This window comes from Trichosurus vulpecula, chromosome 2 (genome assembly GCF_011100635.1).
Source record: "Trichosurus vulpecula isolate mTriVul1 chromosome 2, mTriVul1.pri, whole genome shotgun sequence".
Classification (NCBI taxonomy): Eukaryota; Metazoa; Chordata; class Mammalia; order Diprotodontia; family Phalangeridae; genus Trichosurus; species Trichosurus vulpecula.
This window is the reverse complement of record NC_050574.1, coordinates 328,383,174-328,400,538: the sequence shown is the minus strand read 5'-3', so window position 1 is coordinate 328,400,538 and position 17,365 is coordinate 328,383,174. Positions and strand designations below refer to the sequence as shown.

At 38.2% G+C, this 17,365-nt stretch overlaps 1 protein-coding gene across 1 annotated transcript; it reads right to left on the bottom strand.

The window, feature by feature from the left end:
* Nucleotides 1-5,006: 5,006 nt before the first annotated feature.
* On the bottom strand, nt 5,007-11,522 carry TM4SF19 (transmembrane 4 L six family member 19). The gene is made up of 5 exons (XM_036742567.1): nt 11,340-11,522; nt 10,776-10,853; nt 8,405-8,574; nt 6,491-6,674; nt 5,007-5,038 (listed from the first exon to the last, which is right to left on the bottom strand). The coding sequence occupies exons 1-5, from the start codon at nt 11,520-11,522 to the stop codon at nt 5,033-5,035; spliced, it is 621 nt and encodes a 206-aa protein (XP_036598462.1). The 3' UTR covers nt 5,007-5,032.
* Nucleotides 11,523-17,365: the final 5,843 nt, after the last annotated feature.

The window sequence follows — 17,365 nt, the reverse complement described above, 5'->3', positions numbered from 1 at the left end:
TTCTAAAAACTACCTGTTCATAGCCGTTGAAAATTTATCAACTGGGGAATGACTCATATTCTTATAAACTTGACTCAGTTCTCTATATATTTGAGATATGAAGACTTTATCCAAGAAACTGTCTATAAATTTTCCTCCAATTGTCTGCTTTCCTTCTAATCTTGGCTACTTTAGTTTTATTTGTACAAAAACTTTTTAAATGTAATATAATCAAAATTATCCATTTTACATTCCACAATGCTCTCTGTCTCTTCTTTATTCATAAATTATTCTATCCATAAATCTGATAGGGAATATATTCTTTTAATTTACTTATGACATCTCCCTTTATGTCTAGGTCATGTATCCATTTTGACTTTATCTTGGTAAATGGTATAAAATATTGGTCTATACCTAGTTTCTGCCTGACTGCTTTCCAGTTTTGCCAGCAATTTTTACCAAATGATGAGTTTTTATCCCAAAAGTTCAGATCTCTATGTTTATCAAACACAAGGTTGTTATAATCATTTACTACTCTGTATTATGTATCTACTCTTTCCCACTGATCCACCTTTCTATTTATTAGCCAGTACCAGATAGTTTAGATAATTATCACCTTATAATACAGTTTAAGATCTGGTGATAGACCTCCTTCCTTTACATTTTTTTTCCCATTAATTCCTTTGATATTCTTGATTTTCATTCTTCCAAATGAGTTTTGTTATTATTTTTTTCTAGCTCAATAATATAATTTTTTGATAGTTCAAATGGGCTGGCACTGAATAAATAAGTTAGTTTAAATGGAATTACCATTTTTATCACATTGGCTTGGTCTACCCATGAATACTTAATATTTCTCCAATTATTTAAATCTGACCTTATTTGTGTAAAGAATGTTTTATAATTCTGTTCATATAGTTTGGCAGGTGTACTACCAGGTATTTTGTTTGTTTGTTTTTGGGAGGGGGGAAGGCAAGGCAATTGGGGTTAAGTGACTTGCCCACAGTCACACAGCTAGTCAGTGTCAAGTGTCTGAAGCCAGATTTGAACTCAGGTCCTCCTGACTCCAGGGTCGGTGCCCTGTGCCACCTAGCTGTCCCTACTCCCAGGTATTTTATTTTGTCTATGTTTACTTTAAACGAAATATCTCTCTTGCAGGGCTTTGATGGTGATATATAGAAATGCTGATGATTTATCTAGGTTTATTTTATATCCTGATACTTTGCTAAATTTATTAATGGTTTCAAGTAATTTTTCAGTTGAATCTCGATGATTTCCCAAGTATACCATCATATCATCTGCAAAAAGAGATAGTTTTATTTCTTCATTGTCCGTTTTGATTCCTTCAATTTTTTCCCTTATTGCTATTGCTTGCATTTCTAGTACAATATTGAATAATATTGGTAATAATGGGCATCATTATTTCATTCCTGATCTTATTGGGAAATGTTTCTAACTTATCCTCTTTGCAGATAATGCCTGCTAATGGTTTTAGGTAGATGCTTCTTATCATTTTAAGTAAAAATCCATTTACACCTGTTTTCAAGTGTTTTTAATAGGAGTGTTGTATTTTGTCAAAAAAAATTTCTGCATCTATTGATATAGTTATATGATTTCTGTTGCTTTTGTTATTGATATAATCTATTATGTTAATAATCTGATATTGAACCAGCCCTGCATTCCTAGTATAAATCCCACTTGGTCACAATGTATAATCTTTGTGATATATTGCTATAGTCTCCCAGCTATTACTTTATTTAGGATTTTTGCGTCAATATTCATCAGTGAAATTGGTCTATAATTTTCTTTCTCTGTTTTTGCTCTTCCTGTTTTAGGTATCAGCACCATATTTGTTTCACAAAAGGAGTTTGGTAAAACTTCTTTACCTTTTATTATTCCAAATAATTTATTTGATATTAGAATTAGTTGATCTTTAAATGTTTGATAGAATTGATTTATAAATTCATCTGTTCCTGATGTTATTTTTTCCTTAGGAAATTTATATATATATATCCTGTTCAATTTCTTTTTCTAAAATACATTTATATTCTATTTCTTCTGCTGCTAATTTGGGCAGTTTATATTTTTGTAAGTATTCTTTCATTTCACTTAAATTGTAAAACTTATTGGCATATGATTGGGCAAAATAACTCCTAATAATTGCTTTAATTTCATCTTCATTAGTGGTGTATTCACCCTTTTCTTTTTTGATACTAGTGATTTGGTTTTCTTTTCTCTTTTTAAAATTCCTATTAACCAATGTTTTATCTACTTTATTGATTTTGTCATAAAACTAATTCCTAATTTTATTTATCAGTTCAATGGTTTTCTTACATTTAATTTTGTTGAACTCACCTTTAATTTTCAACATTTCCAATTTGGTGTTTAGTTGCAGATTTTAATCCGTTCTTCTTTTAGTTTTTTAATTGCATACCTAATTCATTGTTCTTTTTCTATTTTATTGATATCAGTATTCAGAGATATAAATTTTCCTCTGATTACTGTTTTTGCTGAATATCATAAGTTTTGGTATGTTTTTTTCATTATTATTATTCTCTTTAATAATATTATTTATTGTTTCTATGATTTGTTCTTTAACTTATTAATTCCTTAGGATTAGATTATTTAGTCTTCAATTAATTTTTAATCTATGCTTCCATGGCCCTTTATTAAATACATTTAGTAATTTTATTGTATTATTATCTAAAAGGGATATATTTATTATTTCTGTTTTTCTGCATTTGATCATAAAGTTTTTATGCTCTAATATATGGTCTATTTTTGTAAAGATGCCACACACCACGGAGAAAAAGGTATATTCCTTTATATTCCCATTCAATTCTCTCCAGGTGTCTATCATATCTAGCTTATCTAAGATTCTATTCATCTCTTCAACTTCATTCTTAATTTTTTTTTTGGTTAGATTTATCTAGCTCTGAGAGAGGAAGGTTGAAGTCCTCCACTATTGTAGTTTTGCTTTTTCTACTTGTAATTCATTTACCTTTTCCTTTATAAATTTGGATGCTATCACATTTGGTACATGTATGTCTAATATTTATATTACTTCATTATCTATGATACCCTGCTTATGTCTTTTAATTAAATCTATTTTAGGTTTAACTTTTTCTGAGATCATGATTGCTTTTTTTTTACATCAGCTGAATACTGAATACATTCTACTCCAGCACTTTATTTTTACTCTACGTGTGTCTCTCATTTTTAAATACACTTCTTGTAAACAACATATTGTCAGGTTCTGGTTTTTGATACATTCTGCTCTCTGTTTCCATTTTATTGGTGAATTCATCCTATTCACATTCAAAGTTATAATGACTAGTTGTGTATTTCCCTCCATCCTATTTTCCCCTGCTGTCCCTTCTCTCTCTTTTTTTACCCTAACCTTCCTCAGAAGTCTAATTTCCTTCTAACTATTGGCTCCCTAATCTGCATACCCTTCTAAGAGTCCCTCCGTTAACCTATCCTCTTGCCCTCCTATTTTTTTGTAAGTTAAGAAGATTTTTATACCCAATCAAACATATATGTTATTCCCTCTTTTACTCAGTTCTGAATAAGATTCCCTCTCTTCCTGCTCTTCACCCCTTCTTCTACCCCACTATAAAAATTCATCCATTCACACCTCTTTGGCATGAGATAATTTGCTCCATTTTACCTCTCCCTGCTCAATTGTATTTTTTAGGATTCTCCCACCACAATCAACTCAACCTGAAGCCTTCTATACATGTATACTCCAACTACCCTAGTGATGATAACATTCTTGTGTTACAAATATCATTTTCCCACATAAGAAGTAAACAGTTTAACCTTATTAAATGCCTTAAGATTAGACTTTCATGTTTACCTTCTTATGTTTCTCCTTATTTTTATATTTATAAGTCAAATTTCTATTCAATTCTGGTCTTTTCCTCAAATATACATTTTTTTCTCCTTGCAGGATTCCACTTAGCTTTGCTGAGTAGGTTATTCTTGGCTTCAAATCCAGATCCTTTGTTCTTCAGAATATAATATTCCATGCCCTTTGGTCTTTTAATGTAGAAAATGCTAAGTCTTGTGTTATCCTGACTGAAGCTCCACAGTATTTGAATTGTTTCTTTCTGGTTGCTATAATATTTTCTCCTCAATCTGGGAGCTTTGAAATGTAGTTATAATGTTCCTGTGAGTTTTCATGTTGGCATCTCTTTCAGGTGGTGATAGGTGATTTTTTTCAATTTCAATTTTATCCTTTATTTCTAAAATTTCGGGGGAATTTTCCTTAATAACTTCTTAAAGTATAGTGTCTAGACCCTTTTTTGATCATGACTCTCAGGCAGTCCAACAGTTCTTATATTATCTCTCCTAGATTTGTTTTCCAAGTCAATTGTTTTTCTAATGAGATATTTTATATTCTCTTCTATTTTTTCATCCTTTTGATTTTGTCTTACTTCTTGATATCTTATGAAGTCATTAGCTTTCTCTTGCCCAATTCTAATTTTTAAGGAGTTATTTTCTTCAGTAAGTTTTTGGATCTCTTTTTCCAATTGGTTAACTTTGTTTTCATAATTTTCTTGATTTGATTGCATTACTCTTATTTCTTTTCCCAATTTTTCCTCTATATCTCTTATTTTATTTTTAAGCTCTTCCAAGAAATCTTTTTGGGTTTGTGATCATTTTACATTTTCTCTTGAAGCTTTACAAGGAGCTGTTTTGACTTCATTGTCTTCTTCTGAGTTTGAAGCCTAATCGTCTTTATCACTGTAGTAACTATCTATGGTCAAGTTCTTTCTCTGTTGTTAACTCATTTTTAATGGCCCAATTTCTTGGCTGTTAACTTTATGTTAGGACTTTCATGTCAGTAGTTGATAGCTATGTCCATTGGGAATATAGTAAAGAGGGCAGGGTAATCAGTGGAGAGAGTATGTTTCTTACTTCAACTAAGAACCAATTTTAAACCTCAATCCTTTATCTTGTGTTTTCTTCATGTTTCCTTGCTCTCATAATCAGCTTCTTTATGGAAGAAGGACAACTTTAGAAGGGCCTCTCTGCCACAGACTGGAAGTTAAATCTGAAACCAAATAAACCAATAAGTCCAAGAGGAAAATAGCAGTGCTTGTAAAAGTTTTCTCTATATGAGTTCTTAATTTGGGCAACTCAGTGGAGACCAGACTTCGCCTCTCCACCCAGCTGCATAGCCTATATACTTTCTCTAATCTCTTCCTCAAGCCAAATAGTCTTTAAAACTATAGTTCCAAGAGGAAAGCAGAGAAAGAGTACAGCAGGGGACACCTAAAAACCTCTGCCCACTTGACCATAGACTACGAAAGGGTAAGTGTTCCAGGCTCCATGCCATGGCCCCCTGTGGTTTGGAGATCTCTGAGATAGTCTTCTAGCAGTTCTCATCAAGTCAGAGTGGTCCTGATGTGGAAGGGTGTAGGAACAGCATCTATGTTTCCCTCTGCCTTGCTGTTCTCTCTCTGCAACAGACAGACAGACACACAGACAAACACACACACACACACAGACAAACGCACACACAAACACACACACAAACACACACACACACACACACACACACACACACACTTTACCATCCCAACATTCCATCTACACACCAGGCCCTGGTGATACTTCCTTAAACCTACCCTATCTAAACAGCTCAAAGTTTCCTGGAGGCTTCTTGCTAGCAGCAAATTTGCATCAGAACCATCTCTACTAAAATTCATGTAGTTGTCCCCATGTCTTTCTTTTTGGGATTCTTTTCTACCCCTAACATCGTTTCTAGAACTGTCTTCTCCTCTGCCTTTCTCCATCTGTCCTTTGCCTTTTTGCCTTCCTGGTCCATGAACACCTTTATGGTCCCTCTAGATGCTTCTTGTAACTTGGGATTTCCCCTCCCCCACCCCACCCCAACACACACACACATTCCTTTATCCATATCCAATTCCAGTTCCTAACTACTTGGACCCTCTGTCTCTATCTTCTAGCTCAACCAGAGGTGGTTAGGACCTAGGAACACCTGAGTTCAAATCATTCCCCTGACACTTAATAGCCATGACCCTGGCTAAATCACTTACATTTTTTTCAAGCTCAGTTTCCTTGTCTGTAAAATAGGGATAGCAATAGTACCCGCCTCACAGAGTTTTTTGAGTCTTAAATAAGGTAATATATGCAAATCCCTTCACAGACCTTAAAGCTCTAAATTAATGTTAGCCATGACTAACACAGGAATATGTTTTACATGACTGTACATATGTAATCTATTTAAAATTCTTACCTTTTTAGGGAGGAGGGAGAGGAGGGAGGGAGAAAATTTAGAATTCAAAAAAATTTTTAAATGAATGTTAAAATTGCCTTTACATGTAGTTGGAAAAAATAGTATTCTATTTTAAAAAAGAATTATAGGGAAAGAAAAATAATAAAATAATGTTAGCTATTATTATTATTAAGGATTCTAAAGAGGAATCCTAGGAGATGCTAAGGATCATTTTGCTACAGAGGCACCTAAAAGAGAAATTACCTCTCTCTTCTCAAAGAAGCCGCAGAAGAGACCCAAGAAGCTGTTGATTAGTTGAGCTAATACCAGGAGAATCTGGATGACATTGACACTCAAGAGTGTGGAGAAGAAAATTACATGCCAGATGACAGCTCTAGGAGGCTCAATGCAAACTGAATCCCAGAGGAAACGGTCATAAAGGTAGTTCCTATCCCCATAAAGATAAGAAAATCAAGTAAGGAACACAGAAAACTAAACAAATTAAATTAAGAAGCCCAGAGAGTCTAGAAACAGGGACTTCATAAAATGAAACAGGTACCAAACTCTTGTACAAAGAGATTAGGCTTTCACTTTCACTGAACTCAAAGTTAGAGAAAAATAAGTGTAAGACTTCAAATCAGAACCTAAAAAAGGAATTTTGTGTCAGAAGGGTTAGATGCTCTAATGGAGCAATCAATCATTCAAAAAGCATTTTTTAAAATTTTCAATAAGCATTTAAAGTATCTACCACTGTGCTAGGCATCAGAGATATAGTACAAAGAATAAAATTTTCTCAGTTCTAAAGGAGTTTACCCACTCCAACCATCCTGGAAAACAATTATTAAATTATACCCAATTATAAATTATACCCAATCCTCCACACTCCCTGAAAAGATACTAATCTGCTCATACTCTTTGACCTAGCAATCCCTCTACTAAATATATATCCTAAACAGATCAAAGATAGAAAGAAATGTCTTATATATTTATAGCAGCGCTTTTTGCGACCAAAACAACAACAAAAAATTAGAAACAAAGTGTCCATTGGGTAATGACAGAATGAATCATGGTATGTGAAAGGAACAGAATATTATTGCACTGTAATTCACAATGAACATTAGGAATTCAGCGAATTGTGGGAAGACTTATATAAACTCATGCAGAGTGAAGAAAGTAGAACCAGAAGGACAACGGACACAATGATCACAGTGCCATAAATGAAAGCAACAATAAAACAATAATTAAAAGACAACTTAACCCAGATTAAATGCAAGGACCAATCTTGGTCCTAGAGGACAGAGGATAAAACACAATTTCCATAAAACACACATTCAGTAGAGATGATAGATAAACTATCAGTATGAAATTTGGCAGATGAAGTCAGACATGGTCACTGTATTGATCGGTTATTTTTTTTTTACCTAACCATTTTTTCTTTGTTACAACAAAAGGTTCTACTGGGGTTATAAAGTAGCTAAGAGATTGTTGTTGTGGTTGTTCAGTTGTTCAATTGTGGCTGACTCTTTGTGGACCATACTGTCCATGGAGTTTTCTTGGCAAAACTACTGGAGTGGTTTTTCATTTCCTGTTCCATCGGCAAACAGAGGTTAAGTGACTTGTCCAGGATCACACAGCTAGTGAGTATCTGAGGCTACATTTGAACTCAGGTCTTCCTAACTTCTAGCCCATCTCTCTGTCCACTGAGGCACCTAGCTGCCTATGTTAAGAAATTAGTGGGGTGTAAATGACATTAGTGGGGCAGCGAGAAGGTCCAGTGGATAGAGCGCCAGGCCTGAAGTCAGGAAGACTCATCTTCCTGAATTCAATACGGCCTCAGACACTTATTAGCTGTGTGACCGTGGGCAAGTCACTTAACTTCTTTTTGCCTCAGTTTCCTCATCTGTAGAATGAGCTGGAGAAGGAGATGGCAAACCACTCCAGCCTCGTTGCCAAGAAAACCCCAAATGAGATCATGAAGGGTCAGACACGACTAAACTGACTGAATAACAACAAAAGACAAAAGGTATTATTGACAAATACAAATTGAGAAGAATGATGAGCAACTAGAATGGACATTCTCATTTCCTGGGATAGGACTGAGATTGTAAAGCGATCATTGGACTTCTAAAGTCCCTTCCTTCTCCAGATCTATGGTCCTGTGATAATCTTCCCGTTTACCTGTCATTCAGGTCTTTAAATGGGTAGCCATACTTCGAGGCTCGTGTCTCATTGGATGAAGGAACATCAAATATGCAGAAGGGACCATCCTTCAGGGCCCCACCAGATGTAATAAAGCAGACAAAGGCCCCGAAAATAGCCAGGCAACCTGCCAGCACGGAAACAAGCATCTATAAGGGGGAAGGGAAAAACAGTGAAACGAAGTCTGAGACAGAATTACCCACCAACCTACAGCGTGACCCAGGCAAGTCACTGTGCTTTGGGCTCTCTCCCCACCCCACTGATACATTTGTCGTTCAGTCATGGCCAACTCTTTGTGACTCCATTTTTGGGGTTTTCTTGGCAGAGATACTGGAACGGTTTGCCATTTCCTTCTACAGCTCATTTTACAGACGAGGAAACTGAGGCAAAGAGGGTTAAGCGACTTGCCCAGGGTCACACAGCTAATAAATGTCAGGCCAGATTTGAACTCAGGAATATGAGTCTTCCTGTCTTTAGGCCCAGCACTCTATGCACTATGGTGCCACCTAGCTACCCTATTGATACACAGTCACGGCAACTGGCTTCCCCGAGAGTCCAGCTAGGATGATGTGGGTGTTGGAATGATGACACAGAAGATGAAAGAGAAGTACCAGGATTACAGGACGCAGGCTTTTTTCTGTACGGAATCCGTCTGCATCTAGAGCTTCAGTGCTCCAAAGTCAGCAGGTACTATAGGGCTTCACAACATCTTTACATCAAAAGCTTTTGCAGATGAATTTGATTTAGCCCTTGATCTCACTAGGTAGATTAACTTTTAACCGCTTACTAACAGTTCCTCCAAAATACGGCCAGATTTTTCCATCTAAATCCTGACTTTCTCGCTCTTGAATTCTCTCTCAAAACACACACAAGAGAGAAAAACAAAAATTATGGCCAAGCTGCAAATGCCTCTCTTCTAATAAGCAATTCTGGTAGCTAGCTTGTTTGTCATGTGCATTCCTAGCTGGTACAGTGTGGTTCTTGGGCAGATAGGTGACCCAGCAGATAGAGTGCTGAGCCTGGAGACAGGATCTGGCCTCAGGCACTTACTAGCTGTGTGACCCTGGACAAGTCACTTAATCCTGCCTGCTTCAGTTTCCTCCTCTGTAAAAGGGGGATGATAACAGCACCTACCTTCAAGCGTTGTTGTGAGGATCAAATGAGTTAAGTACTTAACACAGGGTCTGGCATATAGCAAATGCTCTATAAATGTTAGCTGTTATCATTATCATCATTATTAATATCTTTGCTAGCTTCCAGATCACTTCCAAATCTTCTAATTTCTTAAAGGAACCAGAATACTTCTTCCAAAATATGAAGTTTAAAATGCATTTGAGTGAGGAGTACATAATTTTAAAAAATACAGACATACAGTAGTTTTTCCATTATCGCCCTGAAGCCCAAAGTACATAGAAGCTTTGCACATGTTCCAGAAGGTTTTCATTTTAAGTTAAAAGATTCACAGTGAATTCTGGAAAACAATTTAGAATTATGCAAGAAAAGGCACCTGACTGTTCCTTTCCTTTGATTCAGAGCGCTTACTACTGGTCATATACTCCAATAATGTTAAAGACCAAAAGGGATCTGCATATGCCAAAATACCTACAATAGAATTTTTGTGTGTGACAAGAAAGAACTGGATGCAAAGTGCGTGCGTGTGTGTGTGTGTGTGTGTGTGTGTATGATTATTTGGAGAATGACTGAATAAACTGTATATGAATACAATGGCACGTTATTGTGCACTCAGAAATGAGAAATATGAGGAATTCAGAGAAACGTGGTACGATTTGTATGAACTGATACAGAATGAAACAAATAGAATTAATGGAACACTACACACAAAAATTATAATAAAAATGAAAAGGACACTAAAATGAAGATGATTGATGAGTAACTGTAAAGACCAATCCTAATTTCAGAGGTAGTACTTCCCTACTTTTGGTAGAAAGGTGGAGGACTACGAATGTGAAGCATTGAATGTATTGTTGTATACAGTCACTGTGTCAGTTGCTTTTGCTTAACCATTTTTCCTTTTCCTTTTTATGAGGAAGGGTTTATTGAAGAAATATCCAGAGACAATTGTTATATTAAAAACAAAAGGTGTCATCAAAACTGCTTTTTTAAAAATATCATTTTCCAATGTTAATTGTGAAAATGAATTTTAATTTTAAAATTTGCCATTGTTTTTGCTTTCTCTTATTTTTGTAACACCTTCATTACTTAATGTATTCCTCCTCTACCGCAATTATGTTTTCCTAATTCAAGGAATATACCAAACTAAGCAATGAACTGCAATAAGAAGATGTAAGACTCACAACATTTTAAGAACTAGAACAAAAGAACCACTTACACTTTTGCAGGGCCCAGTGTTACTGAAGCAGCCCGAGCGCCAGCCTATCAGTGTGATGAGAATGGATGCAAAGAGTACCTGTGGGAAAAAAAAAGCTTGTCTTCTGTGGGGGGCAGAGGAGGGGAGGAGGAGCAATCTGGGTTAAGTGACTGGCCCAGGGTCATGGAGCTAGTAAATGTCTGAAGCTGGATTTGAACTCAGGTCCTCCTCACTCCAGGGCTGGTGCTCTAGTGACCTAGCTTACTCATTTATTCCATTTCAAACAATCAGAACACAATGCATTTAAGCCCTGTCTGACCATGCTGATAAAGAGTTAGTTCACAGTCTTTATCCCAGTCTGAATATTCTCTATATTCTCCCAACTACAATTTGGCAGCCTGGTCCCAAGGATTTTTCTCTTCTCCTGTTTCCTAGTCACACTTGAAGCCATTTCAGGTTTCAGATTGGTGTGTTGTCTCCTCAGGAAAAAAAAAAAAAAACAACTTCTTTCTGACCTAATTGCACACCCCACCATGAGAAAAAACAGAGAAGGTGACCAATGTGGAGAAAAAGATGTCTGCTTACCATCAGGCCACCTCCCCAAAGGCCTGCACCCCTCATAGCATGCTTGCCTATAAGGCCGTTCTTCAGATAGGTGACTTCCCAGTCAGGAAAGAATAGAGCAAGGTTGGCACCAGCCGCAAGTTGGGCTGAGATGCCCAGGCTGACCCCCAAGATTCGGGAACATGATCGGGAGCATGCCATCATGAGTTGGGGCAGGAACTGTCCTAAAATAATAATAATAATTAATAGATAATAAAATAAGAGGGGGAAATTATCACAGCTCCAGCTTTCAATCAACCTTCCCACATTCTCTTATCTCTGACCAACTGATTTCCCTCCATGCCACTGAAGGTAATTACAGAAAGCAAGGACAAATAACAAAGGCAATGAGGTTAACAGAGTACAGAGATGTGCTAATGCCTTGTTATCCCCACCATAGCCCCATGGAGGCTGGAAACATAAGTCAACTAAAGCACTTTCTGCCCCAGTGAACCCGAGCCCTAGCTGCCTCTTGTTCTGTATTTCTTCACTAAGCATTAGTGATTGAGTAATAGGAGATACAGAGATATCCTCTTGAAATGGTGAGTTTGGGAGGTCCTGAGACTCTCAGTTGGAGCTGACCGGCCGCAGGATTTTCTGCATCTGAGAAGATGACCACAAAGAGATGGATGACTCCAAGCCTTGGCCTGGCTTGCTAAAACACATAGACCTTAAAGTAACTGGAGAATGCAGAACTGAGGAGAAATGAGAAGTGTCTACTTAGCAGTCCCACAAAATGCCTACAAACTCCCAAGAGATAACAACAGCAGTTTATTGCTACTTTGTTTATTGCTGGTTTCGTTTTGTTTTATGGGCAATGCTTGCTAGTGAGTTTTGTGTTTAGCATTTCTTTTGTGTACAGGAGATAAGAAGATGTCCAGATATATAGGTTACATTGGATTTCTTTCTATTCCTTCCTTTTTGGGAAGACATTAGACAGCAGTAAAACCTAAGCTTTAAGAACTTTCCCCAGAGCTCTGGGGTAGGATCTTAAAGAGCTCTCTATGAATGTCAGGTTTGACCTCAATGCTTGTGTCCAAAGTTGAAAGTGGTCTATTAGTGGAAAAAGAAAGGAAAAGCAGGGGCAGTGAGGTGCCGCAGTGAGTAGAGCACTGGCCCTGGAGTCAGGAGGACCTGAGTTCAAATGTGACCTCAGACACTTGACACACTTACTATCTGTGTGACTGTGGGCAAGTCACTTAACTCCAATTCCCCTGCCTTCCCCCCTCTAAAAAAAAAAAAGAAAACAAACAAAAAAGAAAGGAAAAACACTCTCAGCCTTCCAAGCACTAGAAGTTGTCATTGTTAGGCTTGTATTGTGCCAAAATCTACAATGTCCATTCATTGGGTTTTTCTTTCCCATTTGTATTTCAAGTGTTTTGTACCCGTTAACTGTTAAATAAACATTTTTTTGATCCATTCATTTCATTTCTCCTAATTCTGCCTCTAAGACCAAAAGAAATCTAATTGCTTTCTCATGCGACAGTTCTCCAGGGCTTGAAGAAAATTAGACTCCCCCTACTACGTCTTCTCTTCTCCTAGCTTAAGGTCCCTGTTCCTACATTAGATCTGTGGTTCCTAGGCATGCTCCCTTGCACCATCTCCAGTTTGGCAATGTGCCTTCTTAAGAAGTGGCATCAAGTGCTGAGTGAAGTGAACAGGACCAGGAGAACATTGTGCACAGTGACAGCTATGACAGACTTGGCTCTTCTCAGCAATGCAAGGATCTAAGACAATTCCAAGGGACTCATGATGAGAATGCCATCCACATCCAGAGAAAGAACTATGGAGTCTGAATGCAGATCGAAGCATCCTATTTTCTCTTCTTTTTTTCTTTTTCATGGTTTTTCCCTTTTGTTCTGATTCTTCTTTTTCAACATGACTGATGTGGAAATATGTTTAATATAATTGTATATGTATAACCTATATCAGATTGCATGCCATCTTGGGGAGGGAGGAGAAGGAACTTAAAATCCTATAAAAGTGAATGTTAAAAACTAAAAATAAATCAAAAAAATTTAAAAAAGAAGTGGCATCAAGTATAGGATATTATTGCATATTATGGGGTATATCCTTCCTTAAAATGCAGCACCCAGAATGTAATATCATATTACCATATATACCACATATATTATCATATATATCATAACATTCTGGCAGACCTAGCTGATGTGTGGTTGGTTTTGCTGAACTGTTTTTCCCCTCTCTTTTTAAATCTTTGTTGCAAGGGATAGCTCACTCTGTATGAACGTGATATTCCAAATATGGTCTGATCAGAGAAGAGTTCATCAGGACTTCCAAACCTCAGAGGTTATCCATTCATTCAACAAACACTTTCTCTAATGTACTGTACCTTGTGCTGTGCACCGAAAGGCGTTACCCACATAAATAAGACATAGCACCTTCCCTCACAAAGCTCATGGTAAAATAGGGAGAACAGGACATATAGCAGACATTCATGGAAATCCATCCCTCTTCTCTATCTGTTTCTGAATATTAGGGATCCGGCAGACTGCAGAGAGAAGAGACAGGCTGCGTTCGGACCTGGTCAGAAGCATCTGCATTCACATGCCTCTCTCTTTGGGGACTATGTGCACAAAAAAGCCATCATCACCCAATGGCAATGCTCAAACGCAGCTTGTGTGCCAGCATCTATTATGGAGGAAATCTGTAAAGACCTTGCCCAGTTCCTCCAAAACAAAGTAATCTCTATTTAACCTCCAGACTCTACCACGCGGTTGACTGGCCAGTCTGTTGGGTTAGTACAGCGGTACCTATACTCTCCATTGCCTGTGGATGAGGAGTCAGACCCAAAGTAGAACAGGAGGAAGATAGCAGATTGGATTGCCTTTGGGAAATTAAGTAGTGCTTTCAAGAATTCCAAGATGATTTCCAGTACAGTGAGCCCATCCTTCAAACTCAGGTGTTGCCACAGTCATACTGCATTGGTGGTGAATCTTAGGTTGTTTCACACAATCTCAAAGTCTCTCTGCCCCTAGATGACCCTACTGTTCCGCTGGGTAAGATAAGGCAGGCACTGGCTCAATACCTGTTTGACATTGATACTCGGCAGCTATCCCAGAGGTGAAAGATGAAGTGTGCCAGTGGTAATTGTCTTTTCTAGACCAAAGTTGGGACGAGGTATTTATTTGCCCAAAGTTTAAAACTCATGCCCCTGGTTATTTCCCTCCCCCACTCCACTCTCCACTTTGATCTTGCACTGTGATACATGAACCTTGTTAGCTCCTAAAGCAAATACACCAAAATGCGTGTGCGTACGTGATTGTTGTCTGGTCGTTTTTCAGTCATGTCTGACTCTTCGTGACCCCGTTTGGGGTTTTCTTGGCAAAGGTATGGAGCGATTTGCCATTTCCTTCTCCAGCTCATTTTACAGATGTGGAAACTGAAGCAAACAGGTTTGATGACTTGCCCAGGGTCACTTAGCTAGTAAGTGTCTGAAATCACATTTGAACTCAGATCTTCCTGACTCCAGGCCTAGCACTCTATCCACTGCACCACCTAGCTGCCCTATGCATGTATAGGTTACATAAAAAAGAGCATTCCTTACTGTAGTCCTCTACTCTGCTCCAGCCCACCCCACAATGTGTTGTGCCCTAATGGGCTGGTTGTCTTGCCCACCCCTAACACTGATTAGGTCCATGACTCGTAGATGGCAAGCATCCAGCACCTTTTGTCTTTTTTGTTTTCAATTAATCAATCAATTATTTAATTAATTTTTAGTTTTCAACATTCGGTTCCATAAGATTTTGAGTTCTAAATTTTCTCCTGTTACCTCCCCTCTCCCTCCCCAAAATGGTGCGCAATCCAATACAGATTCTACATATACACTCATATTAAACATATTTTCCCATTAATCATGTTGTAAAGAAGAATTGGAACCAATGGGAGAAACTATAGGAAAGAAGAAATAGCAACCAGAAGAGAGAGAGAGAGAGAATAACTAGTCTGCTTCCACCTGCATTCAGACTCCAGAGTTCTTTCGCTGGATGTGGATAGCATTTTCCATCATGAGTTGTCTTGGATCCTTGCTGAGAAGAGCCAAGTCTATCAAAGTCAGTCCTCGCACAGCGTTGCTGTTACTGTGTACAGTGTTCTCTTGGTTCTGCTCACTTCACTCAGCGTCAGTTCATGTAAGTCTTTCCAGGTTTTTCAGAATCTTCCCGCTCATTATTTCTTATAGAATAATAATATTCTATTACATTCGTACACTACAACTTGTTCAGCCATTCCCCAACTGATGGGCATCCCCTCAATTTCCAGTTCTTGGCCACCACAAAAAGAGCTGCTATCAATATTTTTGCACATGGGGGTCCTTTTCCTATTTGTATGATCTCTTTGGGATACAGCCCCAGAAGAGGTATTGCTGGGTCAGAGGGTATGCACAGTTTTATAGCTCTTTGGGCCTAGCAGAATCTTTTTCCACAGTGCCTTTGCCCTATCTCCCAAGTTACGGTGATCAGAATTCCAGCCCTGATTTGTTGCTATTTTCAGTCGCGTCTGACTCTTCGTGACCCCATAGACCACAGCATGGCAATATATGGGGTTTTCTTGGCAAGGATACTGGAGTGGTTTGCTATTTCCTTCTCTAGTAGATTAAGGCAAACAGAAGTTAAGTGACTTGCCCAGGGTCACACAGCTAGTTAAGTGTCTGAGCTCACATCTGAACTCAGGTCTTCCTGACTCCAGGCCCAGCACTCTGTGCACTATGGTGCCACCTAGCTGAGTGGTCCAGGGGTGGGGACCTGCCGCCTTGAGGCCTCATGGTGATGTTTGGATAAAGTCAAAGGGCCACACTTAAGGACCTAGAGGGCCACATGTGGCCTCGAGGCAGGTTCCCCATCCCTGGAGACCATCCATAAACAGTAAAGAATACAAAGTACTCCTTCAGATGTGAATTAGGGACAGTAGGAGGGAAGAAGGAAGTACAAGAAGCTTAAGTTCTAGGCCACAGAAGCAGCCAATGCTGGTGCAGTCTTCTCCCTCCCCCTACATTGGGTAATCTCATCCAGGACCTTTGTCTTTTCACCTGATCAAAGCCTTATTTATTTTGGCCAAAGGATGTAGCAACATTTCTTTCTTTTTTTTTTTTTTAATAAATTTCTTTATTTATTTTTAGTTTACCACGCACGGTTCTACATAGTTTTGAGTTCCAGTTTTTCTCCCCTCCCTCCCCAAGACAGCATGAAGTCTCATATAACTGTCATGTATAACTTCACATTGAATTAATTTATGCACTAGTCAAGTCTTGGAGAAGAATTTTGACCAATGGAATGAATCATTATAAAGAATAAACACAAAAAAAAAAAAAAACAAAAAAAAAAACCCCAAAAACAAAAGAGAAGCAGAAAAGGCAAGCAGGTAGTGTGCCTCAGTCTGTATTCAAACTTCGCAGTTCTTTGTCTCGATGAAGATAGCATTCTCCATCGTGAGTCCCCTGGAGTTGTCCTTGCCCCTTAGGTTGCTGAGAAAAGCACAGTTTGTCAGGGTTGGTCCTCACGGAATCCATATATCTGTGGCTGTGCACAACGTTCTCCTGGCTCTGCTCCGCTCACTCAGCATTATGTCGTGTAGGTTTTTCCAGGTTGTTATGAAGTCTGCATCATCCCCATTTCTTATGGCACAATAGTATTCCATCACCTTCATATACCACAGCTTGTTCAGCCATTCCCCAATTGATGGGCATCCCTTTGATTTCCAATTCTTGGCTACCACAAAGAGAGCCGCTATAAATATTCTTGTACATATGGGTCCTTTTCCCGCTTGCGTGATCTCTTTGGGATACAACCCTAGAAGTGGAATTGCTGGGTCAAAGGGTATGAACATTTTTATAGCCCTTTGGGCGTAGTTCCAAACCGCCCTCCAAAATGGCTGGATCAGCTCACAACTCCACCAGCAATGCAACAATGTTCCAATTTCCCCACATCCTTTCCAGCATTTATCATTCTCCTGATTTGTTATTTTAGCCAATCTGACAGGAGAGATGTGGT